This window comes from Chiloscyllium plagiosum, chromosome 7 (assembly GCF_004010195.1).
Source record: "Chiloscyllium plagiosum isolate BGI_BamShark_2017 chromosome 7, ASM401019v2, whole genome shotgun sequence".
NCBI lineage: Eukaryota > Metazoa > Chordata > Chondrichthyes > Orectolobiformes > Hemiscylliidae > Chiloscyllium > Chiloscyllium plagiosum.
The window spans coordinates 44,106,175-44,123,321 of NC_057716.1; the positions used below are offsets into that span (position 1 = coordinate 44,106,175).

The following is a 17,147-nucleotide window of genomic DNA, read 5'->3' on the forward strand; positions in this document are numbered from 1 at the left end:
CATTTAAAAGGGTAACACAGTCAAACTCAATGCTGTTCTCATCTGCTTTTATAGATGTGGTTATCTTGTCTACCCAATTAGTCTGGGTAAAGTCTTTGCCGAAGCAGTGACTAAACATCAAACTTTTTAAATTTATATTTGGTGTTAGCCTTGGCTTAATTGTAGTTTCCTCACTTCAGAGTCAGTGTGTCCAGGGTCCAAGTCCCACTCTAGTGGCTGAAGTGCATAATCTAGGTTGTCAGTGCGCAAAGGAATGCTTTGTTAGAGGCAATTTTTTTCAGTTGAGGGGTTAAAATCAAGGCCAATCTGTCTTCTCATGTGAACACAAAAGATTTCATACTAAGACAGAATGGAGACTAATCCACGTGTCTAAGCAATCAACATGTTCCAGTTGAAAAATCAGTGTTCCCATAATTTACGGAGTCCACAAAATCTGAAAAATTTACAATTCTTAAATCGGTCCAAAAGCTGGGTTCCTTACAAACCTGCATTAACTTCACCTATTTTCAGGTTCCAACACTAAGAACTCAACTGACAGCAACTTTCAATGTAGCCCAGTTTCATCATGGGTTGCGCTGATATGCTCATTAGTCCAAGTAGCTGAAATAAAATCTCAGAAAAAGTAACCAACAGCAGCAATTTACTGATCCAAGTTCAAGACTGAAATCAATAAAAAAAATGCTATAAACCCACATTTCTTTTTGAAATCTGTTGCCTTCTTTTATTACTATTTCCGAAAATAGCTAACTCCATAGGGCAGACACTGCTATTCTTTATTTGCTGATTTCTAAACAAGCTACCTTTCAATTGACAAATCTTTGTAGGTGACTTGTGCTTACTCAAGTTTACTTTCAAACTCAGAAGCAGGAAAGCACAACTCCCCTGTTGTTGGTGCCCAGAACTCCAGGAGTTATCATAAATCTCTCCAAAACCTACACTTGCCAAGTTTTGCAATATTACCCAGTGATAGCAAAAGTTTAGAAAACAGCAATTTCCAGTTAATATAGTTCAAGGGCCAATCTTTTAGCTTAAATTGCAGGTTCACTAATTTAACCTTAACTTCAGATTATTCACACAACACAATTCCTATCAAAGAGATAAAATACTATTCTCATGACCATTTTAATAAGTAATGTGTAGCTGAGAATTGTAAAACAAAAAAGAAATCAGCTGAAGCTCACATGCACGCATTAAAAACACTATTTCTAGTTTGTGGTTGGACCATAACTTCCATGCTGTGGGTCAATGGGAATTTGAATTGGATCTGTACATTTAAATTCATCCAGAGGTGGATTTTCTAGCTTTTCCTTCTAGTATGTTTAAAAAAGCTACTGAGGATAGAACATGATAAAGGCAGAATGATTACAGTAACTAAAACTTAGTGAACACTCAGCATAAGACATTACTACAAACAGCTCAAGAAACCTCCCAATAAACTGTATAGTCAGATTTCTTGCTTGATTCCTGTAATCTAGAGTTAGTGAAAATTATTGAAATTATATTTAGTCAACAAATCAATGGAGTGAAGTTCTGGGTCCTGAAGTATGAAGCACCATTCAACTCATCTTTTCCACTCAAGTTGATAAACTGAAGTCCTACACTTTGCTCTCATTTTGAGGATGTATTCATTGGAACATAGGAACAGGCATAGGCCATTCAGCCAACAAGCCTGCTCTGCTGTATAATTAAATTATAGCTGATAATCAACATCAAATCATAGTTTGTTATGCAAACCCAACATATCCCTTGATTTCATTATGATCCAGAAATAAGAATCATAGCACCCCAAGACTGTGGAAACAGGCCCTTTGGCCCAATAAGTCCACACCCACCTTCTGAAGAATAACCCACCCAGACCCATTCTCTTTCCCTATTATTCTACGTCTACCTTGACTAATGCAGCTAAACTACACACTCCTGAAGACGATGGGCAATTTAGCATGGCCAGTTCACCTGATCTGCACATCTTTGGGTTGTGGGAGGAAATCGGAGCACGCAGAGGAAACCCACACAGATACAGGGAAGGATGTGCAAACTCCACACAGTCACCAGAGGCTGGGGGTGAACCTGGGTCCTTGGCACTGTGAGGCAGCTGTGCTAGCCGCTGAACCACTGTGCTGCTCGTAACGAGGACGAGGACGCAATTTAGCCCAATGACCCTGCTCCACCATTAATACAATAATGATTGATCTCATCTCTGCTAAAATTTCACTTTCCTGTCCATTCCCCACACCTTTTAATTCCTTGCTAATGAAAAATCTGTCTGTCTATCTTCTCAAATATATATGGTGCCCCAGCATTCACCGGGCTGTGGGTAGTGAATGTCACAGATTCACAACCCATTAAGAGAACTCATTCCTTCCCATCTCCTTCATGATTACCCAACAAGGGGAAACATCCACTCCATGTATACTTTGTAAATATCCTTTAGCATATTGTATATCTCAATCGGATCACCTCATTCTAATAAACTTAGGCCTAAACTGCTCAGTTGCTCTTCATAAAGTGACCTTTTAATACCAGAATTAATCTAATGAATCTTCTCTGAACTGCCTCTAAAGCAATTACATCCTTCCTCAAGCAAGGGGATCAAAATTATATGCAGTATTCCAGATGCAATCTCAATAATGTCTTCTGACAAATCGACATAACCTTTTACTTATCAACTTTACTCCATTTGCCAAGTTTTCATCAATTCACCTAACCTACCCATATCCATTTGCTAAATTTCTTATTTGTTTATTGCAACTTTTTTCTCCCACCTATTGTAGTGTCATCTGCAAACCTGGCTATAGTTCATTTTACTCCTGCATCTAAGTTATTACTATGGATTTTAAATAGCTGGGACCCAAGTGCTGAACCTCAAAGCACACCACTGGTTACAGTTTGCTTAGCAGGAAAGGGCCCATTTATCCCAACACACTGATTTCTGTCAGTTAATTAATCCTTTGTCCAATTATAACCATGATAGCACTGGAAAATGGCAACTTTGCACACTTTTCACTGTACTGATGCATTTGTTTACTTGAGTACGTGACAATAAAGTCTAGTTCTTAATTCTTTGTTCTGTGATCTTACTTTGTGTGTTACCTTATCAAGTGCCTTCTGGAAGTTTAAATATACTACATCTACAGGACCCCATTATCCACTTTGCTGGTATGTCTTTGAAGACCTCTAGGAAATTAGTCAGAAAGCTATACTGACTCTGATGGATTGCCAGTGTTGACTTGCCAACTAACCAGTTACTACTTCCTTTAAAATGGATTCCAACAATCTTCCAATGTCACATGGTAAACTATATATTCTATAGTTAGAAACTTCGGTAACCTGTTATTTTCTACTGTGTTTCCTTCCCTTTTGGAACAAGGTATTATATTACCATTTTTTCAATCCACTGGGACTTTTCCAGATGTCAGGGAACCAATCCATCTACCATCTGTGCTCCCACCCTTTAAGACCCTATGATGCAGTTTATCAGGCTCTGCGGTACTTCTCTGCCTTTAATCATAAAGGTTGGCTCAGTACTTTTTCCCTGGTGATGGTGATCATATTAAGTTGCACTTTCTATAACCTCTGCATTACCTGTACTTGGGGATGGTTTCAGTATCCTCCAGTATGAAAAGTGAGGCAAAATATTCATTTAACTTTTGTCTCTGCCCCATTATTAATTCCCCAGTCTCGATTCGGAGATGCCGGTGCTGGACTGGGGTGTACAAAGTTAAAAATCACCAACAGGTTTAATTGGAAGCACACTAGCTTTCGGAGCGACGCTCCTACACCTGATGAAGGAGCGTCGCTCTGAAAGCTAGTGTGCTTCCAATTAAACCTGTTGGACTATAACCTGGTGTTGTGTGATTTTTAACTTTGTATTCCCCAGTCTCAGCCTCTAAGGACCAACATTTACTTTGGAAACCTTTTTCAACTTATAGAAGCTTTTGCTAGTAGTCTTTCATAATTTACCTTATACTTTTTGTTACTTTTTTTTAGTAACCATTCATTGATTTTTTTTAACAATTTCCCAATCCACCAACATTTGCAACATGCTGTGACTTAGGTTTTGCTTTTATGTTATGTTATCTTTAACTTCCCTGCTGAGCCATGGATTTTTTCACCCCTCTTTGGACAAACCTTGACTTCCATCTGAAACATACTCAATTATTGCATTTCCATAGCCCTCTGGAGTAGACAATTCCAAGGATTCACCAATCGCAATAAAGAAAACTCTCATCCCAGTTATTCACAGATGAAAGTTAATTAAAGCTTTTTTTTTAACCCTTTCTTACTGGCAATGGCACTGACCCTCTAAATTGTTGAAAAACCTTATGATCAAGTTTTCATAGCAATCAAGGGAGGACATTGTAGGATTTGTATCCATTGTGCTAAACGAGTGGCAGGACACATTAAAGTTAACATAAGAAATGATGGGCATGCCCACAATTTTTGTTGCTCTCATCTTCCTCTGTATTAGAGAAGTAAACATATAAATTGTTGTTATGGCTCTGTTCGCCGAGCTGGAAATTTGTGTTGCAGACATTTCGCCCCCTGTCTAGGTGACATCCTCAGTGCTTGGGAGCCTCCTGTCTGCCGCTTCCGGTTGTCAGTTCCAGCTGTCCGCTGCAGTGGCAGGTATATTGGGTCCAGGTCGGTGTGTTTGTTGATAGAATCTGTGGATGAGTGCCATGCCTCCAGGAATTCCCTGGCTGTTCTCTGTTTGGCTTGTCCTATAATAGTAGTATTGCCCCAGTTGACCTCATGTTGCTTGTCATCTGCGTGTGGCTACTAAGGATAGCTGGTCATGTCGTTTCGTGGCTAGTTGGTGTTCATGGATGCGGATCGTTAGCTGTCTTCCAGTTTGTCCTATGTAGTGTTTTATGCAGTCCTTGCATGGGATTTTGTACACTACGTTAGTTTTGCTCATGCTGGGTATCGGGTCCTTCGTCCTGGTGAGTTGTTGTCTGAGAGTGGCTGTTGGTTTGTGTGCTGTTATGAGTCCTAGTGGTCGTAGTAGTCTGGCTGCCAGTTCAGAGATGTTCTTTATGTATGGTAACGCGGCTAGTCCTTTGGGTTGTGGCATGCCCTCATTCCATTGTCTTTCCCTCACGCATCTGTTGATGAAATTGCAGGGGTATCCGTTTTTGGCGAATACATTGTAGAGGTGTTCTTCTTCTTTTTGCAGTTCAGGTGTACTGTGGCCCTTTTGAACAGTGTCTTGATGCAACTTCTTTTGTTTGTGTTGGGGTGGTTGCTTTCATAGTTCAGGACTTGGTCTGTGTGTGTGGCTTTCCTGTATACCTTTGTGGTGAATTCTCTGTTCGGTGTTCTCTGTACCATCACATCTAGGAATGGGAGTTGGTTGTCCTTTTCTTCCTCTCTAGTGAATCTGATTCCTGCGAGTGTGGCATTGATGATCCGGTGTGCGCTTTCTATTTCTGTGTTTTTAATGATTACAAAAGGTGCCATCTACATATCTGACCCAGAGTTTGGTTGAATTTGCGGTAAGACTGTTTGTTCTAATCTTTACATTACAGCTTCTGCTATAATTATAAATTGCTGTAGTACACCTTGTGCTTCAGGTTCTCGCACAGGATCCTTGTGTCTTGATACAAACTCAGGTCAAACTTCTCAGTAATTATTAAACAATGTTTGTTGATACACTGTAACTGGTAAGGTTATATAGCAGCATACTCCAAGCTGTGTAGAGTGCAACCTTTTTGTAGAACACAAACTCATGACCACTGAGGTCACAGTGACGTCACAATTTACCTCAGAAAACCCATCTCAATTATAGTTAACTTGGTAACTTGTTCACTGGTGGACATTAGGTTCATTGGGAGGGATGATCAAGTGATTGTTTCAATGAATGTCTGCCAATTTCACAAGCTGATAAATCACTATCCCTCAGTTTTATCATGTTCTAACACCAAGATAAACAAGAGGTGGAGGCTTTGTGGCACACATTGGATAGTTGTGAAAGTGGAGAGTCAATAGTACCAACTTAAACAATGCCAAAGAACACTGTTGATTATGACTGGCTTACACTTCTAACGTCAGTATTCCTCCTTTATAAACACAAGTTGGTAGTGCTGCGAGAAGTAGAAAACAAATTATGGAAAATTGAGTGTTCACTATCAATAAACAAATCAGTACCACCACCCACTAGTGACTCAACACATCATGTTCTAAACCTCTAAGATGAGAGAGTGGACATATATCAGGCGATAAAAGTCAATGAGGAACAACTATACTCAGTCCTCAAATCAGCTAGCAGAACTGACCACTACATAATCCTCAAGAATGAAGTTTCATTTTCATATGTTCGGAAGTGAAATCTCACTCCCTCAGTAATGTGACACCATCACACCAAATCTCAGGTAATATACCCAAAATAGAGCATTCTAGGAATATCAGTAGAATTATGAACTACCACAATCTGTTACCTCCTGGGCTGCTATCCTTCACTCTGCTGGATCCATCTAACCAGGAAAATCACTTTCACTTCAAATGAGAAAGTTTAGAAAGGCACATACAGAGCAGAAGCCAGCATTATTCAAAACAAGGTACCAATCTAATGAAGCAATGCAAGATTATCTACATAAATATCAAAATGTGATGGGCAGAGCCAAATGGTCCATAATCCAAATTGATTAAACTCAAGTACAGCAGATGTACCAAATCCAGGTGAAAATGATAGCCACTTACATAATGCTTCCTACATCACAACTAATTTTCAAAAGTACTTTCCGAGCTACACAGTACTCATGAATATCTTGTGATTGTGAAAGACAATATAAATGATCTGCTTTTACAAGAAAGTATTGAACAACAGTGCCAACTCAAATCCAATAGCCTGTTTGCCAACAAAGTTCAGATTCTACTTAGACTTCATCCAGACATGCGCAGAAGACAAGTGCCAGAGGAAAGACCAGTGTAGCTGCCTCAACATTAATACAGGATTCAACCAAGTATAACCTCAAAAAGCTATGCTATAAAGGGAGTAAAACTTGACATGGAAGATGACTGTCAAGCTTTACAGTCAATAATCAAAATTTCAGAATATCATTGCTGGAATCCATCAAGCTCCTAACCATCTTCAATTGCTTTAATTACCTTAATGCAGTAAGACAGCAGCTGAGCCTCAGTGAAAATGCCTCAGACAAATAATGCAACAGGAGTTGGGTTAATATTGCTGTTAGGTTGATGGGTGGCTAGTAATTTGGGCTGATGTACTAGGCAACAAACATCTCCAACAAGACAGAACCACATCCCTAACCTTCAATGGCATCAGTAAAACATGCCAACAAGCGCACACAAGATATTGGCCAGGACTTCCTGAAAAAAAACATTCAGCATCTGGGATGCAGTGTTCCCTCTAAACTGCGTGGCTATGCAGCCAGAGGTTCTGCGCACAGCTGAAACGTGTGTTGGTGTATTGACTTTCGGAAGTTGCTACTGCAAATAGACCTCAAAAGAGCCACAAACTGAAGAACTACTTAGAGGGAGTCATGTTGATTAGGTACAAATGTTAAACATTGGTAAAATGATGAGAGAACTTCCTGACTTCTATCCTCGTGATGAATGAAGATCATAGAAGCAGATGCAGATTGAGCCAATGATACTTCCCTGAAGATTTCCTTAAGTGATGACCTCTCCAGATACCCATTGACTTCAATTTTGCTTAGGCTCCACAATACCATAAATGCATTAACTGCTACCTTGATGTAATGGGCAAGACTCTCACTTCATCGCTGACATTTAGCTCTTTCGTAGATGTTTGGATCAAGGCCATAAGGACAGGAGATGAATGGCCCTGGCAGAACTCCAACCGAGTGTCAGTGAGCAAGTTAGTCCTTTATTATTGCCACTTGCCAGTACTGCTGAGGACCCTTTTCATCATTTTGCTCATGATTGAGAGTAGACTGAAACTGCAATAATTAATTGGGTTGGATTTAACCTCTGTCAGCAGGACATATCTGGGCAATGTTATACATTGTAAGAGGAATGTGAGTATAGTAGCAATATTGGAACAGCTAGGCTGGGGATGTAGCTAAGTCTGCAGCACAATGTGTCAGTACTATTGCTGGAATATTGCCAAGATCTATAGCTATTGCAGTATTCAGTACCTTCACCCTTTTCTTGATGTCAAGCAGAGTGAATACAATTGCTGAAGACTGGCATTTTCAAAGTTGGGCACCTCAGGAAAAAAAACTGATACATAATACACCATTGCAAGCTAAATATGGGTGCAAATGCTTCAGCCCTGTTTTTTGCACTGATGTTGAGGCCCACGTTGTGGAGAATGGGAATATTTAGAAGCCTCCTCCTCCTCCTAGTACCTGTTTGATTGTCCATCATTCTGATTGGATATGACAGAACTGCAGAGTTTAGATCTGATCACTTGGTTGTGGGATTGTTTGGTTGTCAGTTGCACGCTGCTTCAGCTGTTTGGTATGCAAGTAATCCTGATCTCATTTTCAGATGTGCCTGGAGTTATTCCTGGTATTCCCTAATGCACTCTGTTTAACCATGGTTGATCTCCCAGTTTAATGGAAATGGCAAACTGGAATTATTTGTGGGACCAGGAGGTTATCAATTGTGACTAAATATCATGCTGCTGATGGCCCAGAGCACCTCATGGATGTCCAGTTTAGTTGCTAGGTCTATTTGAAGCCTGTCCTGCGTAGCATGCTGATGATGCCACAAAACATAGTGAGTATCCTCAAATGAAAGGAACTGCAATCAGTAACCACCTCATTATTGAAAAGCACACTGACTGTGGTGCACAGCATTTGCACTACAGTCACTGTGCACATTTCAATAATTTACACCCTGCATTGCTGCAACACAAGTATTCTTCAACAAAATCTTGTCTCCATGATCTCTACGAAGGAGGGCAAGATCAGGAATACCATGATATCATTACATCCAAATGTAGATCGACTGAACATCATACTGTAACAATATCAAGCTCAAAAAATGTGTCTGCTTGAGAAATAAGCATAACTAAATAGGTAAGACACAAATCAATATTAAAATGTATCTAAATATAAATACTCATGTAAAAGCTGACCATGAAAGACTATCGCAGCTAGAAGGAAAAGATTATCCCAAGGGGACATGGTGAAAACATGCTATTGATTTAAATTAGTTAATTTAATTAAAACAAAAAAATCAAGACAAAAAAAAACATGGCAACAGCACACCTGGATATGCAAATAAAATGTTAAAATACAAGAGAAATACTAAAACTGTCAAGGATCTTTGCCATTCTTATCAGTTAAGACATGAATACCAACAAAAGTCAGGTCAAGACAACACTCGAAGGCAGAGAAATGAAACATCTTTACTGACAAAGGATTATTTTAACAGTGAAAGAATATGTAAGGGTTGCAATGAACATCTAGATCCAAGTTCAAAATCTCAAATAAATTGACAGTAAAAAGCTCACTACTTCACAAGTGAACCTTCACCAAATCATGAAGGAATGAAGGGTGGCACAGTGGGTAGCACTGCCACCTCACAGTGCAACGGACCCAGGTTCAATTCCGCCCTCTGGCAACCGTTTGTGTGGAGCTTGCACACTCTCCATGTTTGAGAGTTTCCTTCCACCATCCAAAGATGTGCAGGTTAGATGGATTGGCCATGCTAAGTTGTCAATAGTGTCCATGGATGTTCAGGCTAGGTGGGTCTAGGTGGGATAGGGTGGGTCTTGGTTGGATGCTCTTCAGGAGGGTTGGTGTGGACTCTATGGGCTAAATGGCCTGCTTCCACACTAACGATTCTATATAAACGCTAAATGGCATAACATCACAAAAATGAGAGGAACCAATAAATAATCCACATTTGTATAGCAGGAATAGTCCAAATAATAAAAATAAAACACTTCAACTGAAATTTCAGAAGTGTTGGGGACACAAATCATTATTTTCAATGTCCTTCTTCCCACTAGGAGAAGATATGTTCTGACTCAGAGCTTTAATGTAAAACTTTAAATATTGACGAATATCCTATCCTTAAACAGTTCGATATTTTGTTCTAACTATTTTTGAATAGTTTAAATAATATCAACCTGTATTCTATTAGATTTAATATGTTGATAGTATTTGCCACAGAAGTATACTATTCCACTTAAATTGTATTAATTGTTAATCTGTCAGTAAAAATAATAAAGTGTCTCCTTTAAGTCTTTGTTACAACTGAAACAAATCTTAATATCTTGCACATTTTGTTTAAGGTGGGGAGCATATTTTCTGAAGACAGAAATCCTGACTCAAAATTCCTGTGATATTTATAGCAGAGCTAATGATTAAAATTAAGCAGACTATGTGGAGGAAGCTAATGTTTTCAGGCAGCTTCTTTTCCTGTGCAACATTAATATAAATCCTACAGACTCCAAGCCCCCAAGGATTCATGGAATTGGTGAGCTTGAATTTTGCAAACAGAAACAAAACACTCATGATGTTGGTTAGCTCCAAGAGTTAAAAGCCACAAATTACTACAATACACTTCTCTAACTGGGCTAAATCCCACCATACCTTCAGCTCTACTAGATTACATTTCTACCATCCCAACAACATTTGAGCATCATGAACTCACAAGGAATACAACATTACAAGACAGCATATTATTTTATTCTCATGATAACTTGTAATTAATGTGGTATTTCCTAAGTAACACACAGCCTAGGGACAAAAGTTAAAGTAAAAACTTGGTAAGTAGTCATTTATGACCAAAAGCAGAGATCTGAACCTGCACTTTATCTGGCTGTTGCAAGAGGAAACATGATACTTTAGTGCAGGGCCTAATACATGCAACTATGGGTCTGATACACACAAAAAAAGGTATCATGTTTATCCTTCTGAATTGTGAAGTCATGAATTTAACAAATTTAGTGTTGGGTAAGGTGTGCAATAACACTGTTGGTTTCCTGAAGCGCAGAGCTCACACAGAGAAGTTTTATAATTAAATGCTTACCAATAACCCAAGTGCCAATATACAGCAGATAAAACTATTTAACACAAAATGGAAAGCCACAGGGGACTCACCAAGAATGACTGCCAGGAAGACCCATTTTAGTAGTCTCTCAAAGTGTCTGCTGGTTTTAACGAGGGCTGGCTGTTTTGTATTTGTCTTGCAGCCAGCAGCATGAATTCCATAGGAACGTAACAGCAAAGATGCAATTCAAAATTAACTTAGAATCTTAAACTGTCCTTTAAAGAAAAATCTTGATCAGTGTTTTAAAATAAATCCACATTACTGTGTATGTTTATGGCATAACAAGTCACTGCTTTAAGAATATTAGCACAGTCTCACATTCCAACTTTGATCTCCATAATGCGCCTGAATTTTTCTTTTCATTCTCTTTCTATTCCATTTCTCCCCAAGTAAACGCCTCTCTAATTCTGTTTTCTTCCCTAGCTATCTTCTACCAATACAGCTTTCCACTTCATCTTTTCTTTACAGTTCCCCATGGATAGTATGATTTACATTGTGAACAGACTTGCATGTTTGCAGCATTAATAGCATAAAACTTACAGCCACTTGCATAACATGTACACTTTAACACAACAAGTTATATTGCACAAAACGTGTCAAACATAGAAAAGAACAGGAGCAGGATTGGACCATTCAACCCTGCTCTGCTGTTCAAAGTGATCATTGGTTGTCATCCAACTCAAGAGCCTCATGCTTTGTCCCCATAGCCCCAGGAACCACATATAATTCCTCCTTGACAATATGTAGCAGAGAATCCCACAGGCTCACCACTGTATGGATGAAGAAGTTGTCATCTCCATCCTCAACTGTGATCGCTGGTTCCAAACTTCAGTCATCAGGAATATCCTTCCTGTGTTTACCCTGTTAAAATCTGACACATTTCTGTGAGATCCTCCCTCATTCTTCTGAATGTCAGTGAACGTAGTCCTAACTGATCCAATCTCTCTCCATACATCAGTCTTGCCATCCCAAGAGTCAATCTGACAAACCTTTGCTACACTCCCCCTGTAGCCAAAGCATCCCTCCTCAAATAAGGTTAAAAACTGCACAGAATACTCCATGTGTGGTTTCACCAAAGCACTGTACAACTGCAGCAAAACATCTCTTTTCCTGTACTGATCCTTTCACGATCAAAGTTACATACCAGTCGCCTTCTTGACTGCTTGCTGCACTGGCATGCTTACCTTCAGTGATTGGTGTACAAGGACACCTAAGTCTAGTTGCACTACCCTCTTTCCCAAGCTGTGCCTTTCAGATAATAAACTGTCCTTCAGTTTTTGTTATCAAAGTAGATAACCTCACATTAATCTACATTATACATCATTTGCCCAAATCACACTGCAGCCTCCTCATAGTTCACTCTCCCACTCAGCCCAGCCTCTTCTGCAAACAGAGATATGACCTTTAGTTTCCTCATCTAAAGCATTTATAATGTGAATAGCACAACACAAGCTCTGAAAAATAATCTGTGGAGCTACCAACATTACATGTTCTGAAAAAGGGTCACTAGACTCATTATCAACTCTTGCCCAAAGATGCTGCCAGATCTGTTGAGTTTCACCAGCACTTCGTTTCAGATTTCCAGCATCTACAATTTTTTGTATTATATTACATCCAGTACAGCTCAAGTAGCCAATGTCTTGTATTTTTTTAAACCAAAGTACATATCCTTCAATTTCCTCCAAGTCAAATTTTACAGTTGGGCGAATACAATCACTAAGCGTAAGTAAAGAATACCAAAACAAAGAATACAAAAGTATTAAGCTCTTTGACATTGGAATACAAAACAAAAGTTCAGACAAGAATATTGTTCTTATTTAGAACATGAAGTCCTGAGCAGACTTTAAAAAAAAAAATCACACAGTATGCTGCAACATGAACAGTGAAGAAAACAAATAGTTAATTTTGGTTACCTTTGAAATATATTGACAATTTAAAATGTGCCTTTCCAGTAGGAAACATATGACAATCATGAAGAATGCAAATGAATTTACAGCATTAGCTGGAGGATTCATTTCAAACTTATTAAAATACAGGAAATCTCAAATTTTTGCAAACCACTGTTGTATTTCTATGTACAACTACATATATAAATATAGTACCTTTAAAATATTGAAACTTCTCCAAGTGTTTAATTATATGAACTCTCCAGCCTCTCAGAATGTGAATGGAAAGTGTTTACATAGGCATGCTTAGACCAACCAATGAATAGCTGCATTTGAAAAATGGAGTTAAGAGTATAAAATCATTTTTTTCTCCCTTTATTCTTTCCTGGGATATGGAAAATGCTGCCAAGATCATTGGTTGCACTTTGACCCATGTGGCTTGCTGGGTCAGCTAAGAGTCGACCACATTGCTGTGAGTCTCGAGCTACATATAGGTCAGACCTGTAAGGACAGTAGACCTCCTTTGTTACAAGGGAAATTAGTGAACCAGATGGGGCTTTACAACAAACTGGGTTATAGATTTGTGGTTACTATAACTGAGACTAATTTTCAAATCCACTTAATTTCCTAAATTCTACTGGCCACTGTTCTGCAATTTGAACTCTCACCCTCCGAGCATTAGCCTGGGCATCTAGGCAAGTACTGCACTGACGTGACCACTATGTGTCTCTCTAAAATTTGATTGATTTTTTTTCTGCCTCTGACATTTTATTTTGTAAAAATAACATTTAAGTTAGATATTTGGAAAACACATTCTAGTTCAAATTTTCTTCAGGTTCTATAGTTACATGTTGAAAAGCCTGATGGGAATAGACCTCAAAAAAAAAAGGTGGAAATTTCTCTTCAGTAAATGAAAATTTTGCAAGTGTGATTCTATTATGGCTCAGTGAATGCAAAGCAATGAAGTAAAATTGAGCAGAATACAACTTGAATTTATAAGTGTGTATTTAAAACCAACTCATACAATTAAAAATACTTACCACCAAACGGAATGATGCAAATATTATGCTTGGAAGCCAGCTGTACTATCTTAACAACATCAGAATGACAATCTGGAAAACAAAATAATTTTTGTTGCAAGAATGTGCTATCCACGGTAGAAGATGCAACACTTCTGACTGTAATCAATTATTCAGACAATATGAAATAAGGCAAGAATACATCTGCAACAGTTTCCCATATAATTTGAACAGAATTACACTTTAGACAAAAACATTGAATTCTCTAAAAGTAAGTATGTTTACTATATATTTAGTGAACCAAATGCCAGTTTAAAAATGCGTTGCCAAAAGAAATAAATAATTACACTTACTCGGCCAGATTACAACATCTGGAATTCGTTCAACTTTGCCTTCACGTAAAGCAAAAATCTCGTGTAAGCAATGGCCTGCATTTAAAACAAAGTGCATCAGTTGATCACAAAATAATTTTGAATGTTACATAACCTGTATTTAAAAAGGTTCAGATTTCTTACCATGCGACCTTATTAACCTGTCCTCTGGATCATGTGAAAATGGAATACCCAAGTCTTTTATTTCCTTCAAACATTCTTCATTTAGAATGGGCACTGGAAGATCTTCCAAGTTTGGTGTGGTCTTCAATGTTGAAAAAAAAGGTCATTAGCGTCTACAAATCATTGCCCAATTGGATAAGAACAGTCTATTAAGTTAGTAGCCTTACCAAAATGTGAGGATGCCAGAACAAGAATGAATGCAATTTTTATCTGCAAATTTATGGGCCAAAATTTGCTTTTTTAATTTAAATGCTTGAGTAAGAAAATAAGTTAACTGGAATAAATTAGACTGTCATAGGAGCACTAATATTTTGTTCAGAAAAAAAGGAAACTAGAACCTGAGCTGGGCATTTGTCTCACTTTCTCAGTTTAAGCAAATTATGTAGAATTTGCCATTTACACTAAAGGAAACAAAATATCAAAGGAATGTCAAAGAACTATTGCCTATATGTTTCATACCTTTGGGGTAGTTCTGTGCTCCAAACTTGCTCCAAAAGATTTTTCCATCCACTCCTTCAAAGCTGGCAGCACCATACCACTAAGTCGATACCTGAACAAGAAAGTATCATTTATCAGCTACCCTGAACATGGGGTGGGTATTTTTAGAGGTCACTATCTCTACTCAAAACTTTGTTCAGTCAAAGAATCCTGGTGCAATGAAAAGAAAATTGCTGCATGGTAATTTAGTGGTAAATGCAATAATGCTTGCAAGCTTACAACACTTTGATATTGTTTAAAAAGTTGTACTTCTAAGCTCTGCAAAACACTGAAAATTCTAATTCCTACTTACTCTAGAGAGAGAAATAAAGCATCATAAAACTGAAAAAAAAAATGTACCTTGAATTTAGAAACTATTTGGTCTGCTGCAAAAGTAAATTAACAGTTCACAAATTGAAACACTCATTACTGAAGGTCAAATTTCACTATTTTCTATCTCAAAAACATTCCAGTTTGCAAGAGTACAGATATTAAATAAATTTGAAAATGTTGAAAAAAATTAAATAAATTTAAATTTAATTCTTGGCCACATTCATATTGAGGATTTAAACTGTAATGGTCAGAGTGGTGAAGTGTCAGAATAATTCAATTGAAAAATGATATTGGCATCCTTCTTCTGTTCATTCTCAAGTTGTTAATGGACCGGGTTGATCAGTTATTTGTTATTAAGGTGTAAATTGAATTTTGTTGCAGCATTTCTCACAATTACCTTCAATAGGAAAACAATTCTGAGAGAAAGCTAGAAAACAGTCACTTATTTGGAAAAGCAAAATGGCCATTTCAGTTTGTTCCAAGGTTCAGAAAGTCGTCAGCCTTATTTTTAATAATTGTTGCTTTCAAGTTTATTATGAAATTAAAAAAAGGTTTCAAGAGTAAACACGTTTATAATCTGCTTGAGATTTGTAGATTTCTTATAAAAGGGACAAAAAGTAAAATAAATCTTATATAACAACGATTACTCTTTATTTTAGTTCAGTCACAAATGACATGGATTTAATCTCCAGAAAATTCCCAAAGCTGGAAGCACAATGATGTAAGGCAATGATGGAATAGGTTTACAATGTTTATACACTAAATGAATTTTTAAATTGTGTTTTGTTCTATTATTCTGGCGGTGGTATCAAAATTGCCTATTAACTTGTTGTTCACTTTCTCTTGGAAAAATAATCTAGCTGAAAACGGTGCCCCCTCCAGATGTTTCCACAAAATTAACTGAAGTTGTAAAGGTCAGGACAGATCAGCAAGAGCAATGGACTTGAATATATGCTTGTTCTTGAATCTGTTGGAAAAAAAGACATTAGATTCACTCACGAAGGACCAAAAGATTCAAGAGTTCAGACTTTAGCTTAAAATGTTACTAAAACCATAGACTAAATCACAAAAAATTGCAAAAATTGAATTTTCACTCTGAATGAAGTTTGCTGGTAGAACACAAGTCACAGGTGTCAAAGCAAAATTTGACAGCAGCACTCCAGGGTAAATGGAGAAACAAAGGAAGACAGTTATCTAAAACAAAATGACTGGTCTGTAATTAGTGCTGATACAGTAGAAGAAGGAAAAAATTCAGTTCAAAAACATAAATTCAAACTTCAGAGTAATTGAACAGTTGTTCATGAGGGAAGAACCAAGCAAAGGTTCATGCTGAGTGAGGACAAGAAGTTTAAATAACCCATAAATTGGCTAGAAACATACCAGGATTTTCGGATTGATCAACATGGACTTAAGGGAATTCTTCAAGTATCAGAGGAAAAATATATCCTGCATTTAAGCAGGAGGAGAATGATTCATGTTGTTTGAAACTAGTTAAAAAGATCTGGACAATAAGCAAAAACAGCCATTGCAAAGAATGTTCAGAGTTACACTCAAAGTAATTCAAAGACCGATTTAAAGCAAACACTAAATTATGATTCTAAAAGAACAAAGGACATAATAAAACCACCAAGAGATTGAGAGAAGATTTCATCTCCATTTATAGGTAGATTTAATAAAATTTGAAAATCACGGGAATTGTCTGCAAGCAACACTGTGGTTCTTGAAAATGTTACCCAAACTGAACTAAATGTGCCAGCATTTAATCAAATATACCAAGAAAGCATATAAATTGTGCAAACTGAGAAGTGATATTCAAAGCATAACAGAAGTCACTACAAATAGAGTAAGTCTTCATCTCTAAAAAAGGGTCCCAATTCATGCACATT

The 17,147-nt window shown here is 37.7% G+C and overlaps 1 protein-coding gene across 3 annotated transcripts in view; it reads right to left on the reverse strand.

Moving 5' to 3' along the window:
- The window catches only part of agps (alkylglycerone phosphate synthase), a 146,599-nt gene that overhangs the window by 91,977 nt on the left and 37,475 nt on the right, over window positions 1-17,147 (reverse strand). For all 3 annotated transcript variants that reach the window (XM_043693533.1, XM_043693534.1, XM_043693535.1), the window contains 4 exons: window positions 14,911-15,001; window positions 14,413-14,533; window positions 14,251-14,325; window positions 13,919-13,990 (listed from right to left, as the gene is read on the reverse strand). In XM_043693533.1, coding sequence (XP_043549468.1) covers window positions 13,919-13,990; window positions 14,251-14,325; window positions 14,413-14,533; window positions 14,911-15,001 — 359 coding nt within the window. The remainder of the gene's footprint in view (window positions 1-13,918; window positions 13,991-14,250; window positions 14,326-14,412; window positions 14,534-14,910; window positions 15,002-17,147) is intronic.